General features: G+C 34.6%; 1 protein-coding gene across 4 annotated transcripts in view; it reads left to right on the top strand.

Moving 5' to 3' along the window:
- The first annotated feature begins 3066 nt into the window (after positions 1 to 3066).
- Positions 3067 to 18934, top strand: part of FIGN (fidgetin, microtubule severing factor) — a 120808-nt gene continuing 104940 nt past the window's right edge. For 2 of the 4 annotated variants that reach the window (XM_081260886.1, XM_081260887.1), the window contains exon 1: positions 3067 to 4036. Coding sequence is in view for 1 of the 4 variants with exons in the window: in XM_081260884.1 (XP_081117010.1) it covers positions 4956 to 4980 (25 nt within the window). In the remaining 3 variants the exon portion in view is untranslated. Of the gene's footprint in view, positions 4037 to 4810; positions 4981 to 18934 lie in introns of all 4 variants that reach the window. The other 2 variants (XM_081260885.1, XM_081260884.1) reach the window with 2 other exon arrangements.

The following is an 18934-nucleotide window of genomic DNA, read 5'->3' as shown; positions in this document are numbered from 1 at the left end:
GTGATTTAAAAAAAAAGTTATTGTTAGTTTAATGTTTTATCAAAATGTTTAGTACTGAATTTAAAGTATCTTGTCATCCTCATCTCTCTAATCTTCCTTCTATCATCTTCTACTTATAGCCATCTTTTCCTTCCCTTTCCTGTGGAAAAGCACATATTAAGGAAAAGTCACACAGGCAAAGCACATTTCTGTGTCCACCTTAGCTCATAGTACCCTTCATCCAGTGCAGGCAAGCATATCGCCATTTGCAAAATTCCATTCAATATCATCTTGTTTATTTCTTAGCCTATATTTTTGTTATTGTTGTTTTTATTATGTGGAGAAAAAGAACAAGGGAAAAGTGCAATTCTTCTCCTCTGAATTAGCTTGAGATGAATACCCACAAACACTAAGGCACACATGTATACACACATTCCTGAAGAAAAATAAAACTTATGTTCATTTTTCTTCTGGTTTTCTTAAATATCCCAGGACAAAATATAACATATATTAAAAATTAGTGTTTTTATTAAAACAGTTCATTTTGTTTTAATGTTTCCACATTTAAAAAATTAAAACTGTGACTGATGCATTGTGAAAAAATTAGTCAAATAGGTGCTTCTCTATATTAACTGTTTCCTTAATAAGCTCATTTAAACTTCTTTATATGCTCCACTTCTAATTTTTATGTTGTCACAAAAAAGTTTCATAGAATATATTATAGAGGTATCCATCAGTTATGGCTAGAGTATTTCTATTGAATAAAAGTTTTAAAGATAAATGCACATAGAATATGATGATTACTAAAATGCTAATTAATCATGTCATATCAGTGAAGATAGTTTTCTTAATGCAACAAAAAACCCACTGTAAACGTTGCAAACAAAGCAATTAAACCTCCATGAAAAAAAATAGTCAAATTTTATTTCCTTTTACTTAAAGTAACCAGGGAAAAGCAACTTTTGCTTATACCTAAAAGAAAAAAAAAATGTCAGAAGTAGGACAATGACAAACCCACTGTGGATCTTATTAGTCATGCAAATCCCATAATGTATATTCTATTATGTAAGTCTCTTTCCCCCAGAGTATATGTAATTTTGAACAATTTTTAAACTCTGTGTAAATACATGTAGTGCTCTTTTGAATAGTTTTCCCTTTCTTTGATTCCACAGTTAATTATATTCATTGGTATGTTGAGCAATGGATTTTATAATATTCAAAATGAATATATAAAGGAATTGAAAAAAGTACTAGTTATTATTTACTAATAAACTTGCTAACCACACTTTTTCCTCTCCTTAAAGAGTAGGGATTATTTTATTTTAGATGTTGCAAACGAATGGTATGTCTGTCATCAAAATACATTATTTTTATACTCAACAGTTATTCTATTATATATATTTATATATATATATATATATATATATATATATATATAGTTCAATATTTTGATTTAACAAGGAACTGTAAATTCAGTACTAGTAATCTAGTGCTAAAGGTTGATGAGCTCTGAAGTTTTTAAAAAAGGACAGACCAGTTTTGAATGAATTGCAGACAGCATTTGCTGTGTGACCAGAGGACTTCTGGCTGTCATTCCACAAATGGACAATAACTGAAATTAAGAGTTCTTAACATTTTTTTTTTCTAAAATTGACTGTACTTAATCCTACAGTGACACATAGATATTTTTTTACACTTATTTCTCTGTGGTGAACAATTTTCCATAATATCATTTTCATGCTTCCTTGTAAAATATAACTAAAAGGGGTTTCAGTGTTCTCTGTTAATCAAAAAAAAGTTCTTTCTATTTTGAAGGCTAGTTCTATTATTTTGTAAATGTGCAGAAAGGTCAAATTTATTCCAAATAGAATTCTCATTCCTTAGAAATATTTGTTAAGATCTCAAATCACTCTCTCTTTTTTTTGTCTTTATATTCTATCATCTGCCTAGATTTAACCAAAATAATTTTTCTTTCTTATCGCATTTACTAAATGCCTCCATTCGCATGTAAGAAAAATCACAAAAGAAGAATGAAATTAATTTTAAAGTATATATGTCTGGTATTTTTTTTTAAGAGCTGATTTTTCAGCATCGGGAGAGCTGCTATAAAAGCTACAGCAGAGAAAGCTACAGAAGAGAAACTGGGGGAGATGTAAATAGTTACAAGGAGGATCAGTTCTAAACAAGAACGTTTTGGTTCCAATCTTCAAAGGTAACATTTTCAGCTTGATGGGCTCCTGGTCCAATACATAATTTGCCTCGTTCATTCTTAGCTTAGTTGAAATACAGTGGACTGAATATCCACCAGGCCGAAGTATAAACTCACCATTTATCTATTAAAGTCATATTTAATGAAAATGAAGAGAAATTATTACCCAACTCACTCTCTTTCTCATTACAATTCCTAAAGAACTTTGCCAGGCACATTATCTCGTAGACATCATGATCAAATGTTATTGTTTGCTTTATTATCTCAGTTGGATGGTTGGCTAGTCTAGAATGAAATAGGTTGAAGGCAATACTCTCAGCCTAGAAGTCTGAATGAGGTTCCCATTCAAATGATCCTGATTGTTTGGGGGTGGGGCGGGGTGATTAGTAAACCAACTGAGCTTACACTGCATAGTAAGCGTCTGGATGCAGCACATTTACATCTAACAAGAGACCCCAGAAAACGTGTGTGTGTTTCTTAAACCTTATGTTCGGAACAAAAGACTATCTCAGCAACAGACAATCAGCACTGCATTGCTCCCTGGGATGCGAACAACACACTCAACTGCACATTTCATTCTTCCTCAGCTCCCAGCACCACAAAGCCCCTACTCGCTTCCCACTCCTGGGTCCCCAGATTGCTCCATAGAGGGGGGTTGGGAAAGCAGAAGCCTAACGTCTATGCCTGCGCACCAGCAAGCCGGCACTGGGGTCCCCGGGGCGCTGCTTTCCCCTGCCAGAGCCGCCTGGGGGAGGTAGGGAGGGGAGCCAGGGAGCTTGAGAGGGGACCGCACACCTAGACACTTATGATTTTATTTATTCACAGGAAGGAGGGGGAGGAGAACAGGCTTAATGCAGATTTTCCTCCCGAAGTTGCCTCTTCTTGGCAGATAAAGTCATTTTCTAGCTGGTGCTGGGGGCCCAGGGGAAGGTGAGGGAGAGGTCCTGGCTCTCAGGGCCAGACCTTGTCCTGTTCGTGGAGTCCAGGGGAGGCTGGGGAAGGGTGGACAGGCCGCAGCTGCCCAGAGGGCCAGAGCTGGCAGGGAGGGGCCCCGTAGGGCTGGGAGTAGCGCAGTCGTGTCCCGGGCCCTCCGAGGCTGGCTCGTGAGCGCAAGGGCTGGCCGGTCACGCGTGGGAGAGAAAGGCCCCTTCCCACTAAGGCGTCGCTCCCCTGTCCTCAGGCTGGGCTTCCCGAGAGTGCGGGCAGGGAGAGCTCGGAGTCCCAGCGCGCGTAATCATGACCTCGGGGCCCCCTCCGGGCAGCGTGAGCGCGTCGGCAAGGCTGGGCGGCCGCCGCGGCCCCGGCCGTGTAACATGACCCGTGCGGCCGGCCGGCCGGCGCGGCGCGGCCATAGAGCCCTCCCTGCCCATGAATCTCCGGCGCGTCTCTAGCTCGCTCGCCAGCTCGCCTCCCGCCTCCCTTTCTCCCCCTCCAGCTCCACGGGCTCCGTGCGCCTCTCCCTCTCCCTCCCGGTCCTCCCGCTGCCCGTCTCTCTCCACTGCCCGCCTCTCGCCACTGCCTCCCGTCTTCTCTCCCTCACGGCAGCCTCGGTCTCTTTCTCCCTCTCTCCTTTGAAAACTGATCTTTGGCTCTTAGTGTGAAAGTGATTTGAATTTGGCTCGGCGGCGCTCTGCGCCTGCGCTCAGCCTCTGGCATGCTGGCTCCTTCCAAGCAGCTGTTTTGGGTTTGAAATTCCAACATGGCAGAGGCTGCAGTCCGTCTTCCCTTCAAAAACTTGGAATGATTTCAAATCATAGGCACCTTCACTTAACCCTAGCTTCCATTCATCAGCAAACACATCGGATCGATGCTACGCTAACCTATCGGGTTCTCGCTCCGCGCGTTCAGGTAAGAGGAGCTTCGTAGTTTTCTACCATCTGCTTAAATTTGTTTTTGTTTTTGTTTTATTTTTAAAGAATATAAATAGATCCAAGACCTGTAATAAAAAGAGATCTCCGAGTTGTGCCGTAAACATTAAATTAAATTTGCATTCGTTTCTATTCGGTACGCCAACCTGCTGTCTAATTTCTCTGTACAAAGTAGCCCTGAAACATTATAATGCACATTTTAGCTGCTTAATCATTGTAACAATAGTATGGGATTAAGAGTTCGCGATTGAAAGAATCTCGTTTTTCGCTATATTGGGCTTACTTATTACTATCTTTTTTTACTTCAAAAATAAAATAAAAAGAAAGCGGAGCCATAGGGTGGGGCTAGACTTTCTTCGGGAACTAACTTCTAAGTAAATAAGAAGTGTAAATAAGAATCTTGCACACACACGAAAAGTTGAGGTTAAATTACAATCTCGTGGCTGGGGGAACCAGAAAAATGTCACAAGATCGGTTGCAAAAAAATGTAAGCAGATCATTTGGAGGGGGTACAGCGTGGTGGGCGTATTGTTGGCAAGGAATGGGAGAGAAAGATGTATAATTTAATGGTATATACAATCCACTGATCCTATTACCGTCCTCCCCGGAGCTCTTGTTAGTTTCAATGGGAGTGAGTGAAATTGACATGGACTTGCATTCCTGGTCATGTGCTTTTTTTCCTTTCTTTCTTCTCCTGTGATCTGAGATCCCCTTTTTGTTGATGTTGCTTTCCCCCTTAATTATATGCATGTAGGTTAAATGAATACCTGACGAAAGGGCCCACGTTTCAAGGCAGTGACATTTGATAGCTGAGAGGAAAAGTGGCTTTAATGAAAAGCAACCTTTGGAATTCCTGCTTGTGAGAAATCCAATTCAGCTTTTTGTGCTGCCAGCAAGAAATGATCAGTAGCACCAGTGTTTATGGTATGTCAGTTTTGGAATTTACTTCCTTTGCATCTAAATAGGAAAGACAAATTAAATAGCATGATAAAACCATTGAAGACTGCTTGAGAAGCAGATGTTCATGATACCTAATTCTTTTTTATTTAAAAAATGTATATGTTTATTTTAATCTGTCACCATGCTTTTTTGCGTTTGTTATCACTTGTTTATGTATTTTAGTTTTGATTAGTATATTACTTGAGTCCACTTTTATTGGGTTTAGCTGTAATCCTGAAGTTGCATGTTACTAGTAATGCACTGCATAACGGCTGAAGTCAAATAGTATGTAAATTAGTTAAACTCAGTGTGGTTTTTTTTTTTTTTTTCCTTTGAGGAGGTGGGTGGCAGAGGGGAGAGGGCAGGAGTGTGGAGAAAGATTGCTAACTAATGAAAGTATATATATGTACACACACAGAACTGGGTGAAATTCTTTTTTTCTTTCTCAACCTATCATTGCAATTTGGCTATCTGCTCTCTTGATGATTGCACTTTGTGGAGTGATCGGTTCCTCTGTGTAGTTTTTTTGGGGTGAGTGAATGAAGGTATATCTTTTACATAAAAACAGACTATATATTTTCACTGCTCAAAGTCCTTATTCCAAGGAACAGTGGTAATTTTTTTCCTTGCCATTTACTTGTCTGCCTGTCAGCGCTTTTTACTTTTAACCTGTGACAGAATTAAATAATCAGGCACTGAAATTGACTTCATTTGAAATTGCTCTTTCCTCTTTCTTTGGGAAAAAAAAAAAAGTCAGTTAAATGGAGTGAGAGGGGTTTTCAATGGCTCTTGTGGCTGAGCTGTGTGTACACTGTGTGATATTCAATTAAGACTAAGAGGGAACAACAACAACAAAAAGATGTTAAAGTGTTTTGCATAATCAAAGGATATGTCCACTTTAAACTGTTTTTCTTTTTTGTTGTTGTTGCTGTCTGTTACATTTATCCCAACACCATGAATTTCTCCCGCAAAGAGAGAAAGAAGGAGAGAATGTGAAAGAAAGAAATAACAGGGGGGCAAAGCTGCCAGGCATCTGTAGTGTGGCCGTGGTCACTGCTCTCTCATAACACAAATGTGAATACGAGGAAAGGGACTTCAAGACCCGTTGCGCGACATGCACTTCTAGTTGGACCCTGGTGACTATAGAGCTAAACACACACCGCTCTACACGATAGAAAGGATTTGATTGAATTTTGCATTTGGAACTTGTTGACTTTGAAGCGATCAATAAGAAGACTGTTTATTTTAGATGCACATAATTTGCCCTAAGAAATGTTTTAAGGAGGAGAGAGCACAGGTTTTTTTCCCCCGGAGCTGTTGGAGCGAATGGGATTGCCAGATGGGCGATTTCCCTCTGTGATGTTAAAGCTGTAATATATATTCAGAGCAGATTGGGCTGCTGCCTGTGATGAGGAGGATATTACATTTATAAATTTTAAATCGGAGCTCGGACAATGTGCTGAGAGCAGAAATTGGATGGTTTGACTGTTCACCGTATTGATACTTAAATGTGATTTCTGGGTAGTAGTAATAATAATCATTGTAATCATATATAAAAAACATGCTGGCATAGCAATCATATAATTCATGACATTTAACTGCAGATGTAAATGTGCAAATTGCTCCCCCCAAGTCTTCTACTTACTATTAAATAATAGTCACATAATTTATTTCTCTGTGTGTTTAAATGTCTGATGTGCAAATGATGTTCATAAGGAGGAGTCTTGTTATCACACACTAGAATTTTTTTTTTTTGGGGGGGTAAGTATATGTATACACATACAGAGAGAGAGATACACAGGAGACACTTGTGTATATGTAGAAAGTGGTATTTGTGACTCCTATTTTATAATTCTATTACTCGGATTATTTTTAGATTTTGTTTGTCTCCAATGTGTGGCCTAAAGGAAACAGCTACAAACCTAAAAGGCTAGAAAGTGGGCAAGCACTCACATTCTGGCAGCTCTGCTGTTGCAAATTAAAAGTGTGTTGTGGTCAGGAAATGAAAGCTACAATGTCTCTTTTGAACAAGTCGTTTATCAAGAGAAACATCTATCAGGGACTGCCTTGTCACATTGATCCTCTAAAAGTTAGGTCCGAGGTGGAAGCTGCTTTGATGCTTTTGATCCTAAATTTAATACAACAGAAAAAAAAAAAAAAAGCAAAGATATTTTGACCAGTATAGATTTCTTTTTAAAAAATGTTTCCTGGAACCAACAAGATCTATTTATTAGTATTGTACTGTGTGTGAAGTTTTCAAGCCATCACAGTTGAAAGGCTGAAGGGGAAATCCCAGGCTTCATAAACTTGATGATAGTTAGAATATACATTTGTAATACATTCAGCTTTTTTGGTTAATATAGACATTTTGGAAATAGATTGTTTGAAAGGAAAATTATTTTGAAAAAATGTTTGGAAGACTATGAAGAGTGTCAGAGTTTTTCATTCATTTAAATTTTAGAGTTCTCTCTTCACTCCCTCTTCTATTTCTTTATTTCAGTTTACTAACTTCATTTTGTTTGTGACAAATTTGCTTTTATTTGGAAAAGAAACATTTTTCCCATGGAAACTGTGTTCCCAAATATGATTGTATACAGCACTTCTATTGTTTATTAATTGTGCATGTGGATACTTATCAGTATAAGCTACATGAACTACAAATTCTTTGGAATTTCAGCCTGAAAATAGAGGTATCAGATTAAACATGTCATATATTCTTAAATACTGAATACGTTACATCTATTATTTAGAATTCAAAAGGTATTGTTAAGGAAATGACCAAGTTTAAAAAAAAAATGTGAAAGCAGTTAAGAGCAGCCTGCTTATTTTTGGAGGCAAAGATATGAAAGAAGTATTTCTTCTTTGAAATAGTTTTTAGATACTTGAATTATACTGCTGGTGGCTACTTATTTTTTCAAGTAGGAGTGTTAAATAAGGAGAGGAGAGTGTGGTGGGAGTTTTGAGAAGTGTAATACTTGCTAATTAATCATGTCTGAAATGAAAGAATCATAGCAGGGTAATAAAATCTCATTGTTGTTTTCCTGGAAGAGGGTTAAGACTTCTGTTTGGAAGCTGTGCATGTGAGTTGACTTGCTTTGCTTTTCTCCTGAAAAGATAGTTTATAGGGTCTCCTTGCAATTATTTTAAGAAATCTCTCTCTTTTTTTTTTGAAAAAAAAAATTTTTTCTCCTGACTGTATCAAATCTGTAAGATTCTTAAAACTATATGTGATATCTTCTAAGTGTAAAGAGGATTTTTTTTCTTTATATTTAAGATTCCTGCATCTGAGTCTCCATTGCTATTTTTTTTTCTATAGATAGATAATCTACTTGGTTGTTTTCATTCATGTTAAGAACTTTGGAAATCATTTTGTAGGCAGGTACTTCTGATACAAGACAGCAGAAATTTCATTAATTACTTTTAGATAATACAAGTGTATGACCAAAGGGGAGAAAAGAATTAGTATTTTCAAGAATCCATAGATTCTTTATTACTTGCCATTTCTAAAATAGTTTAAAATATAAGCCAGCTGAAAAGATAAATGAATTTATTAGAGGTGAATTTTCTTTTTTTCCCTAAGCTTCAGTTTGCCACTTTTTAGAATTTAATTCCTTGCTTAAGTTTTGCATAGAGCCAGATCCAAAAAGTTTGAGTCTCTACAATATTTTTCAGAATTCTCATCTCAGGTGTAGACCGGCTGTGCCAAGGCTTCCCTTTTTGTCTGTGTGAGTGTTTAGAAGCCTAGAATGTTTGCCTAATTAAGTAATCAGTTTTAATGGACCAAATCAGCAAAATTATTACTGCATTTGAAACAATTGCAGGCATTTATGTTTCAAACTTTCTAATTTCTTCTAAGAACCTTGGTTTAATAGAAATGTTTGCTGTTTTACCTTTGATCAATATATTCTTGAGTACAAATTTCATATGCTACTTTTATAAAGTACCACATTTATTGTTGTCAAGCTAGTAAATTTAATTACCAGGAATTTAAATTGATTTATAAATTTTTGATTGGGGGAAATTGTTCTGCAGACATTTGCAGAAATATTGACTACGTTACTGATGGGCAAGACTTGATTAATCAGCATATCTGCTTTTCTTTGAATCCTTGATAAATTAGAATAAGTAAATCATACAGAAAATGATGCAATTTCCTCCCTCAATTTAAAAAACTTAATATAATTTTCTCTTTCTTTTGAGATAAACAAAAGCTAATGTTTTACTAATCAATTGAACTTGGAAATTATTTTTTGGAACCACTTAAAAGCAAGTTCAAATAATATTAACCTATACACACAGAACGATGATACCTAAGTTGTCCTTTTTGTTTGTTTTATTTTCTTTTTTAATGGAATTTTTTTTTTTAAGACTGCAAGCATATGTTCAGTATAGCACCCAATATTGTTCCTGGTTTTATCTTGTTACTTTTTCTTTTTTCTGATCTTTTTTTTTTATTATTAACTTTTCCATTTAATTCCTGGTAGAAAACTCAAGCATAACTGCTTTGATATGGTTATTGATTACTGATTCTTTTTATTTTTTTGGTGTTATCATTTAAAAGGCAATTATATTTGAGAGATGCTTACTTAAAAAAAAACAGGTAATAGAAATAAGGAATGGGCAAAAATATGGTTAAAATATGTTGTATTGGTAAGTTTGAAACAACTCAAAAGCAGGTGAGTATACTGTTTCCTTACTCCAACACTACAGGTGCCTGTTTAGCTCTGCCTTAGGACAGCACATCCTCTTGCAGCACCTGTTGACAAGACCAGTATTTGCTGAGGCTGAGGAGGCAAAAAAGATAGGTGATCAGTAATCATCAAAACACAAGATATCATATGGCACTGTCTGTTAATGGTATTTACATATTTTATGCAACAAATCTGCTTGTTGTCTTGTTATTTGAATATTGACACTTCGTTTAACATTGCATATGGTGGGCTGTTGTTTCAGGGTAAATCAGAAGCAGGAAATCTAGAGGAGAATTTAAATTCAGATGTATTTATGATAAATATATGTATAAATGGATATGTTTGCTCATATTTTAGCTACTGTGACTTTCACAAACCATTTGTAGTATCACTTCTTTCAATCATTTTTAAAACTGATACATCTTGAAAGTAGAATGCATGATTTATTATATGAAGGCCCAAGGTTAAACTTTTTTTACCCCATAACTCAGCTTCGGTATTTGTATTTTTTTGTTGGGAAAACTTTTTTAGGAAGATTGGAAAATTTGCTTCTTGTTAGAATTTTGTTCTCATTTTCATCAAATGAATAGCTTTTATTAAAAGTCATTAGTGATATATGAATTACTAATACATAATTTAAAATAAAGTTTTTTTTATTTTTTGCCACAGAATACAAAATCTATTTTTTCAAGATTTTTTGTTTTTGTTGATGCATAATACAGTTGTACACAGAAGTGGGCTTTTTGTTACATATTTACAATATTAACATAATTTGGTCAATTTCCCTAATACAAAATTTAAAATACCTAAAGAGTATTTTCCTCTCCTTAGAATGTTATTGTTGAAAATACTTTACTTCTTTCTAATGAATTTTGATTTCTGCTGATAATTTATATTTTTCTATTCTACTTGTGGATATATTACTGGGAGAACAGAAACTACACTTTACTCCACCCATCTTTGTTTTTCCCCACTCAACTGTTTGCCTTATGTTAATTGGTTGCTTTTTAAATAACTGACAATTATATGTCATACACATGCATGTAAATGCATCTGAGAATGAGTGACCTCTACTTTCATGCATTGGTTTGGGAGAAAATGTTATTCATAGAAATGATAACATCCAAAATAAAATTTAAAAAATAATGCAGTGTGAAGTCATGAGTTTCTATATAATGTAATATACTATTTTTTTGTGTGATTACTTTGACTTGTTTTTCTTCCCATCAATCAATACTGTCACCCTCAACTAGAACCAGCTACATAATTTCTGGGACCTAATGCAAAATTAAAACGTGAGGTACCTTGTTCAAAAGTTAGTACAAATTTCAAGACAGCTACGGCAGAGCATTCAACCAGATGAAGGGTCCTTCTGTGAGTGGAGCCTGTGTACCTGAATGGAGCCAGACCTGTATTCACCACCTGCCAACTTTTCTCTTGGGCCATCTCTGGGGAAGGCACTGGGCTTCCTACCTGAAGACTGACTATTCATTCCACAGTTATTCCAGGTGTCTTCACTTAAAGAGATACTAATGGGAGTTGTGTAAGAGAATTGATGGAAAAAAATGGATCTTTGGGTATCTCCCCCCCCCCTTTTTTTTTCCATGAGCTGGTACTTGAATTATTTGTTTTTATCCTAGGCTGCCCTTTGCCTCATCTATTTCTGATATATCCCATGAATTTTTAAGTAAATATTCTTAAAAGGAACTTTGTTTTTAATTGTTTGCAGACAGGTAGATACTTAAGTACTTATTCCCCAAGCTAAGAGTAATCATAGTAGAATTATTTCAGTGGAATTTGTAATAAGAGCCTGGGAGGTTCTCTTGCCAGGTACCACATCTACCTCCTCCCAAGGATAGAAGCACAGGTGAAATAAGTATTTTTAATATAGAATCTTAAATTATCTAAATATATAGAAAATTCTAACCATTTACAAAACTAAAAGCACAATTCATTGAGTGACAGGAAAGAGGGGCAAACACAAAAATAATTACCTTGTTATGATAGTATCAGTATTGATATCTTGACATTAGAAAGTGGCATTGTAGCTATATAAACATGTGGTGACAGCTGTGTTAAAGATGAAAAGTAACTCTTTCATGCAGTGATACAAACTTTGCAGCATATGATATTCAAATTGTGAACTCAGTTTCTCAATTGTAATAACCTCCTTCTCCCTGAGCTATGTTGACCAGGTATGAATTCTACTTCCCTTTGATTTGCATAATCTGTGCAATTTGGGGTATAAAACACCCTGTAGTTTCCCAAGGTACCTCTCAAGCAGATCAAGATTTATATTGCGATACCTAAAGCTGAATTTTGAAGTCAAGCAGCTTTTTCAAATCCAAACTGAGATATGCTGGAATGTCCAGAAAGTCTGGATCTGAGTGCACTTGAAGTTGCACCATTTATTTTCAAAAGAGAGTTCTTACATCAGATGACTCTGCCAGGAAAGGAAATATCAAAGAGCTGGAGAAAAGTATTCTTTTATGTATTCCAAGACTGGGGTGGAGGTGGGGGCTTTAAAGATATTTTTGAGGAATAAAAAAAAATTGAACTTATTTTGAATGCCTTGTCAGACTTTGTGGTAAGAAATACTATATATGACACCTTCTCAGAAGAGAAACCTTTTCTTTGTCCTGTGTAATAACAAGGCATTGCTCTCTAAATTGATTTGCACTTTAATGAAACAAAGTTGGAAAATAACTATTGTAACACTCCCATTTAATTAAAAATTCACCCCAGAATTTAGGATTTTTATTTTTTTTTTTTTGCATTAAAGCCACTGTGAACTTAGAAATATTTTAATAGGTAGTCCCATTCCAAATTTTAAAATGTTCTGTGTTCTGTTTACAAATTCTCCAGGACAATTTCAATTGAGGTTTTTTTTTTTTTTTTTTTCCTACCTTACTCCTATTCTCTAGTATATTCTCATATTCAATGTTCAACTTGAAAAATAATAAGCCTGGAATCTGGGTAAATATGTGGCAATGTGGTCCATTATTATGGCAAAAATAGCTGTTTTATTTCTCCTGTATTTGCTTCTCTTTTTCTGTTTCAAATTGTAGCTAAGACTAAACACTTTCTCTTAGATCATATACCTCAATGATGCTAAATTGTAAATCTTAATTAGGTATGATTCACTGATTTTAATCTTACAAGATAATTATTCTGAGTAGGATAAAAAGGTTCCCATAATATTGAAGGCATTTTCATTATAATCCCCATTTTAAGATCAAACAAATACTATTAAATAAACAGAGTGCTATTAGTCTTTTATGTTTAATAGTTAATACTCTGAATTTAAGTGTATGGATGAAGAAAGGAGGGTATTGATAGAGCAGTCTTACTGTTTGCAAACTTTAAATCCTTTTAATAAATTTCACTGCTAGGAATTACATGGATATAAGGACATTTTAAAAATAAAAGTTACAGTTTTGATTATCTAAATGGAATATGTTCTTGTGCATGTGCATAGATACATTTCTTTGTGAAGGTATTGATGTCAGGGACGCTTTTGGTATTTCTTTATGAGTAATTAGGTTAACAGGGTTAGTTAGAAAATGTATCCGTTCCTGGAAAATGAAAAATTACATTCAAGCAGAGGTAAAAGAGTAAAACATATTCATGACTTTAAGTACTTAAAAATATATTTTATGACTCATTTTTACAGAATAATACCCAATATGTAACTTGTTAAAAATAATAGCCATTTTTTTTACTTTTTAAAACACATCTGTATTGAAACTGACTTTCTGTCCTTGACTCACAAATCTGGAGCCAATTTTAGGCCCAAGATACAAAATATGTGGGTCTTATCCCCCCTACCCCTACCATAGTATCCTTGGCCAGTGGTGTTAGTGCATAGTTCTCTTTTGAAGAAGAGGTCTGCGTTACTCAAAAGATTAAGAAGCATTAGAGGGGGGGATGCTGATATGGAATTCTAAATGACTGAATCCTAGTCTGACATGAGGGGAATATCACCAGCTTTTAAAATTTCATACACCTATATGGACATTGCTAATTTTGTTTTTTCTTGGGGGAGTGGAATTCTAAGTGTAATATGAATACAAAGAGTATTTATTCCCTAACTTGGAAAATATGTTTTGGGTATAACAACCAAAACTCATTATTGGTATAAGTTTAATCATGTATGTTAAAACAGTAGAGTCATAGGTACATCTAGTCTGAGCTAGTGTCTCTTTAGAAAAAAATTGTATAATAAGCTGAATCTCTTTTGTGTTTTTTTTAAATAAGTATAAAAATGTTTATCGATAATATTTAAACAATTTAAGTATTAGGAAAAATCTAATATAGAAAGTTCTTTATTATTTTTGTCTTTAATAAATCCCTCAATGAACATATTCAGTATAACAGTGCTTGTTTTGTTTTGTGCTTTCTCTCTCGTTTTATTCAGATTTAGCATCAAAGTAAAAAGACCTCACAGGGAAACTCAAGGAGCACAGTACAATGTATGCTTTAGCTTTGTTTATAATTATTTTTATAATTATGGGTAAAAATCTGCAATTTTGCCACAATCTAATATTTCCTTGAAATTTATCTTGCCAAAATGCCCCATCACTAAACTGTCATCTGGGAGGTGTTGCAGATGTATAATTGTAATGCATATGTGTACCTCAATACATATTTTTTAAAATATTATCTGTATTTTCTAATAGCCAACTCTGCAGGAATACTTGCTTAGGGGTAGGAGTAAAAAATTTTTCTGCCTCTTTTTTTTTTTTTTCTATTTGTGTACTCAACAAGAACCCTGCTGTCTCAGTCAGTCTCCCACTACTGGATTGGGATTCTAATCTTACCACCTACCTGTGTACTGTTTTGAGTGACTGGGACTTTTTTTTTTTTTTTTTTTTTGTACTTATCTGCAAGGCTGGTTATTACTTGATCATCTGGATAATCAAATTTCCCTTGAGCCACCAGTATATGATATTTAGACCACGAGAAGGTAGTTTGAATCAATTAAGAGGATGTTAGAGTGTGTAGTGGAGGAGGGGAAAGGCAAGTAGCATTTGTTGTCTTGGGCAAACTGCCCTTTCTCATGAAAGGCAACTTGTAAGAATGGGGGAAACAGTTAAAAGGAAAGAAAATTAGGGAAAGTTGTTGAGGCAAGGCAAGGACTTTTTTTCATGGGACTGTTGCTAAAAATGATGTTAGCAATTTTACAAATCAAATCCTAAAATAATTTTGTGCAAAACTGATCACTTATTAGGAATTAGTGACTAGTACACATGAAATAGGATGCAGTATTATAATCTGAACAAATTATGATATCCTTTTTAAAAATGGCAGATTCTACATCACATTTTGAATAATGGGACTTATGATCATCTACATGAAAGAACTATTTATTCCCTGATTTACTCCCCATAATTTAAATAGGTATAAAAACACATATGCCTTTAAAGATGATTTGTATTATTCTGAGAATCTTTTTTTCTTCCCCCAATATCCTCAGTTTGCTTAGACCAATAGAAGAAAGTCTACTAAGGACTGAGATGGACCTATTTTAGGGCTTATTTTGGAAAGAAATGTAGTTATTTCTATACAGGGGTTCAGATTATTGAAATAGATACAGGTATTATTTGATTGTATCCAAGCAAAATTTGTTGTTGATTTTTTTAATTCTACCTTAAAAAAGAAAAAAGAAAAAAAATCCAAACAAATGAAGTAAAATTCTTTTCCTTTAGCCCTACCCTAGACTAGTTAAATGGAGTTTGGAGGAATGGCCTGTTTCTTCTCTGTTTTCCAGGTGATTCTAAAGTAAAGTTAAGATTGAGAATCACTTCTCTGAACCATGAGGTTTCATGAGCTCCAGAACTTTTCTGTGTTTAAAAAACATTTCTTTCTGGTTTGAAGTCATTAAAATGGGATATTCAGTCTGAATTGAGCATCCTGATGACATATACTAGAGATAGTTCAACAGCTTCTCTAGATTCCTCCTACAGTGGACAGCTAAGAGGGCCCCAGAAAGTTACAAGTAGGAGGAAAAGTGTCAACAGAAGCCCCAAGGCTATGGTATTCTTACCCTGTCAAGTCACTCAGCCTCTTTGAACCACAGTTTTCTTTTTCTGAAAGAGGAGATGATTCAATGACTAGTAAAATTTCTTGCAGTTCTATATAACTAATTCTTGCTTCATCATGGCCTCGTGAATTTGAGTAACTTGGAACCTTGCTAGTGGCCTATGACTGATGAAAAAAGTTTCTGTTTCTCTTAAAGAAGCTCAAGAAATTGTTCTGGAGACAATGAAAGAAGATCAAGGACTTCGTTAAGTCCTTCAAAGGGGATGGCAACTATTCATCAACTATGCTTACTAATTGGTTGCAAACAACAGTGTCAATAATTCTAATATCTGGAAAGTTGATGAATATTAATTAGATGATACTTTTCTTCAGTGACAGATTTAAATGAAAGACTGATAATCAGATTAATTTAGGCATCGGAATTATGGACCTTAAATACTATCTATCTATCTATCTATCTATCTATCTATCTATCTGTCTATCTATATTTCTCTCTATATATATATACATAGATAGTATATATATATATATATTTATTTATTTATAAATGTATATATATTTATATATAAATTAGGGTGAAAATTGGACCTCCACCAAAGTGATTTTCTCTTTCCCTCTTTTCTCTACTTTACTTGGTCTTTTTACTCCTGGAATACCCTTCTTCATCTGGTGAAATCCTACCACTACTTTGGTATCCAGGCCAACAGTTGGATCATCTGTAAAAGCCTCCATGAGTAACAATGATCAGGGTCAATTCTCACATCTACTTAATATTATCTGAATATTTTAAAAATATCTTTTTTTGATCATTATTTTTCTTTTATAGTTAATCATGTTTCTCTTTTAGGAAATTGTAAATTCCTTGAGAACAGACACATCAAATCATTCTTAATTTAGATCTCCTGAACCTGTGTATATTGTATAAAGTCTATAACAGGTGTTCAATGAATATTGGTAAATGGAATTGATAAAAGCTATGGAGACTGTCACTTTGTTAAATTTACTTTAAAAAATCAAAAGATGCCTCTGAAAATATTTAAAGAACAAAGCTATTAAAATTGTGTATTTCATTTTAAAAATTGAAATCCCTAAATTATTATGTAATTACTAAAGACACATTATAACTCAGAAAAATAGTTTTGTAATTGTATACCTGAAAATAAGCCTATAGTCATTCTAATTTTATGTCTCTGGATAGGAGGGCACTTAAGTTATTTTATTAAAGCAACTTTATGATGTTGTTTTTAAATCCCACAAAACACAAAATTCGAACCTGCTTTGATTAAGGGCTGTAACAAATAGCATCAAATCACTATTCTGAACATATTTAATTTTTTCTCATGTATTTCTTCTCAAAAAACAATTTGTGAGTATAGAACAATGAGACTTACTGATCAACTTCATGCTAACATTGGGTTGATTGACATTTGCTTATTCAGCCTTTGGTTGAGCATGGGAAATCAGTAGCAACTTGGGTATTTCTTTTTATTTTGCCTTTTCTCTGATAAATAGGGAGTAAATTTGTGCCTTAAAGATACTAAAAGCAGATTTTGTGGGAACCTGATGGTACTTATGGTGATAAGGTGTGAGATGCAAACTAGTTGATATACAATTGATTTGATAACTTTCTGTGACTCTGCAGTTTGTGAATGTCTTTGCTTAACATTTTAATTGGCACTTTTTTGTTCTCTTTAGCATCTGACACTATTAATTTATTTTGTACTAAATACTGGGCAGTTAACAATTTATCTGGGATTACACCCAATGACCTCTGTCTTCTTGTGGTTCAATTGCTTTACCAGTTGGGTTTGTGGGCTTGGAGAAGGATCAGTTTCTTTCTCAAATCTGTCACTTAATGTTACAACAAATAATGTTATAAATATTTTCTAAGGGAAACTCCATTTGACATAAAGTTGGAATTATAATTAGTCAACACTATTTTATAAGGTTTCTATTTCATATTTGTGTTTCTAAAGCAAGAAAATGCACCAGAGAAAAGCACTTGTTCATACATCTTCATCAAAGAACCCAGAAACAAAACAAAACAACCCCCCCCCCAAAATACAAAAACTTTATTGTCATTCTTTGAAAAACACCATTTTACTAGGGAAACCCATAAACTCATAACCTTTATTGAAAGCTCACTAGTCTCCTTCTAATTTGGGGTCTTCAGAGCTGAAAAGTTTTAGATGCTATCTTACCACTTTATGTTGAAATGCAAGTTAATCTTGTATAGTCTGTGTGGAAGAAAGCATCTGTAGTGCTGACTGCTGAATCTGGCTTATGACAAAAATATGTCATTAAGTGAGTTACAGTGGGACACCTTTTGCTTAGTTAATTACATTCAAGACACTGCCATCTCAAGCAAAGAGCTTAGACAGTGATGAGTACATTATAGGTAGAATAATAAAGACTGCAAAACAATAAAGTAGCAAAAGAAGTTTTGCAGTGTGACTACAACAAAGACCCATGTGTTTGGTTTCTTTGTTAAATCAGTTCCTCTGGTTTTCTGGCAACCATTCCATGAAAAACTAGTAAGTTAAAATTGCTAAAATACAAATTCAAATCCATCAGATTGAGAGTCAAGACCAGGAATGCTAAAGCCTTCTTCTAATGGTTGCTTGCCAACAACCATACTAAATCTAGGGAATATTTAAAAAGATAAAGACTTAGTATTGTACTTGATTTATAATCAGGAACTTGTGGGTTTTTAAATGAAGTGGATAAAATTATCCATGAAGTATTTTCTTTGTACCTAAAATGCCTTTTGTTTTTCACAGCGGAATATTGGAGGATGCCTCTGAGAGGGTAGTGATATAAATTGGTACCATTAAATATGGTTAAAAGTCAGTGGTCAATGGTTTATTTTGTTGAAGTTTTTTTTTTTTTTTTTTTACTCCTCATATGCGTAGTTGACAGCTGTTAGTATTTGAAATGTTAGGAGTAGAAAAGACAATTCTTGAAGAATATAAACTTTATATTTGTTATATTGTCTTAAAATCTAAAATCAAATTTTTTTTCAGGTGAATACAACTGTGTGTGTGTGTGTGTGTGTGTGTGTGTGTGTGTGTGTGTTGAAACGTGATGACACTGAGAGTATATTTATTCTGAATTGGCCAGTTGGTAGTTCCATACAGATATCATCTAAGTGAACCAATTTAAATCCCTCTCTAGATCCTTATCTAAGTGGCACAAGTCTGTCTGGC

Source organism: Spermophilus citellus (assembly GCF_964194105.1).
Source record: "Spermophilus citellus genome assembly, chromosome: 11".
Taxonomy (NCBI): domain Eukaryota; kingdom Metazoa; phylum Chordata; class Mammalia; order Rodentia; family Sciuridae; genus Spermophilus; species Spermophilus citellus.
The sequence above is the reverse complement of the archived record's forward strand: the minus strand, read 5'-3'. Positions and strand labels throughout refer to the sequence as shown.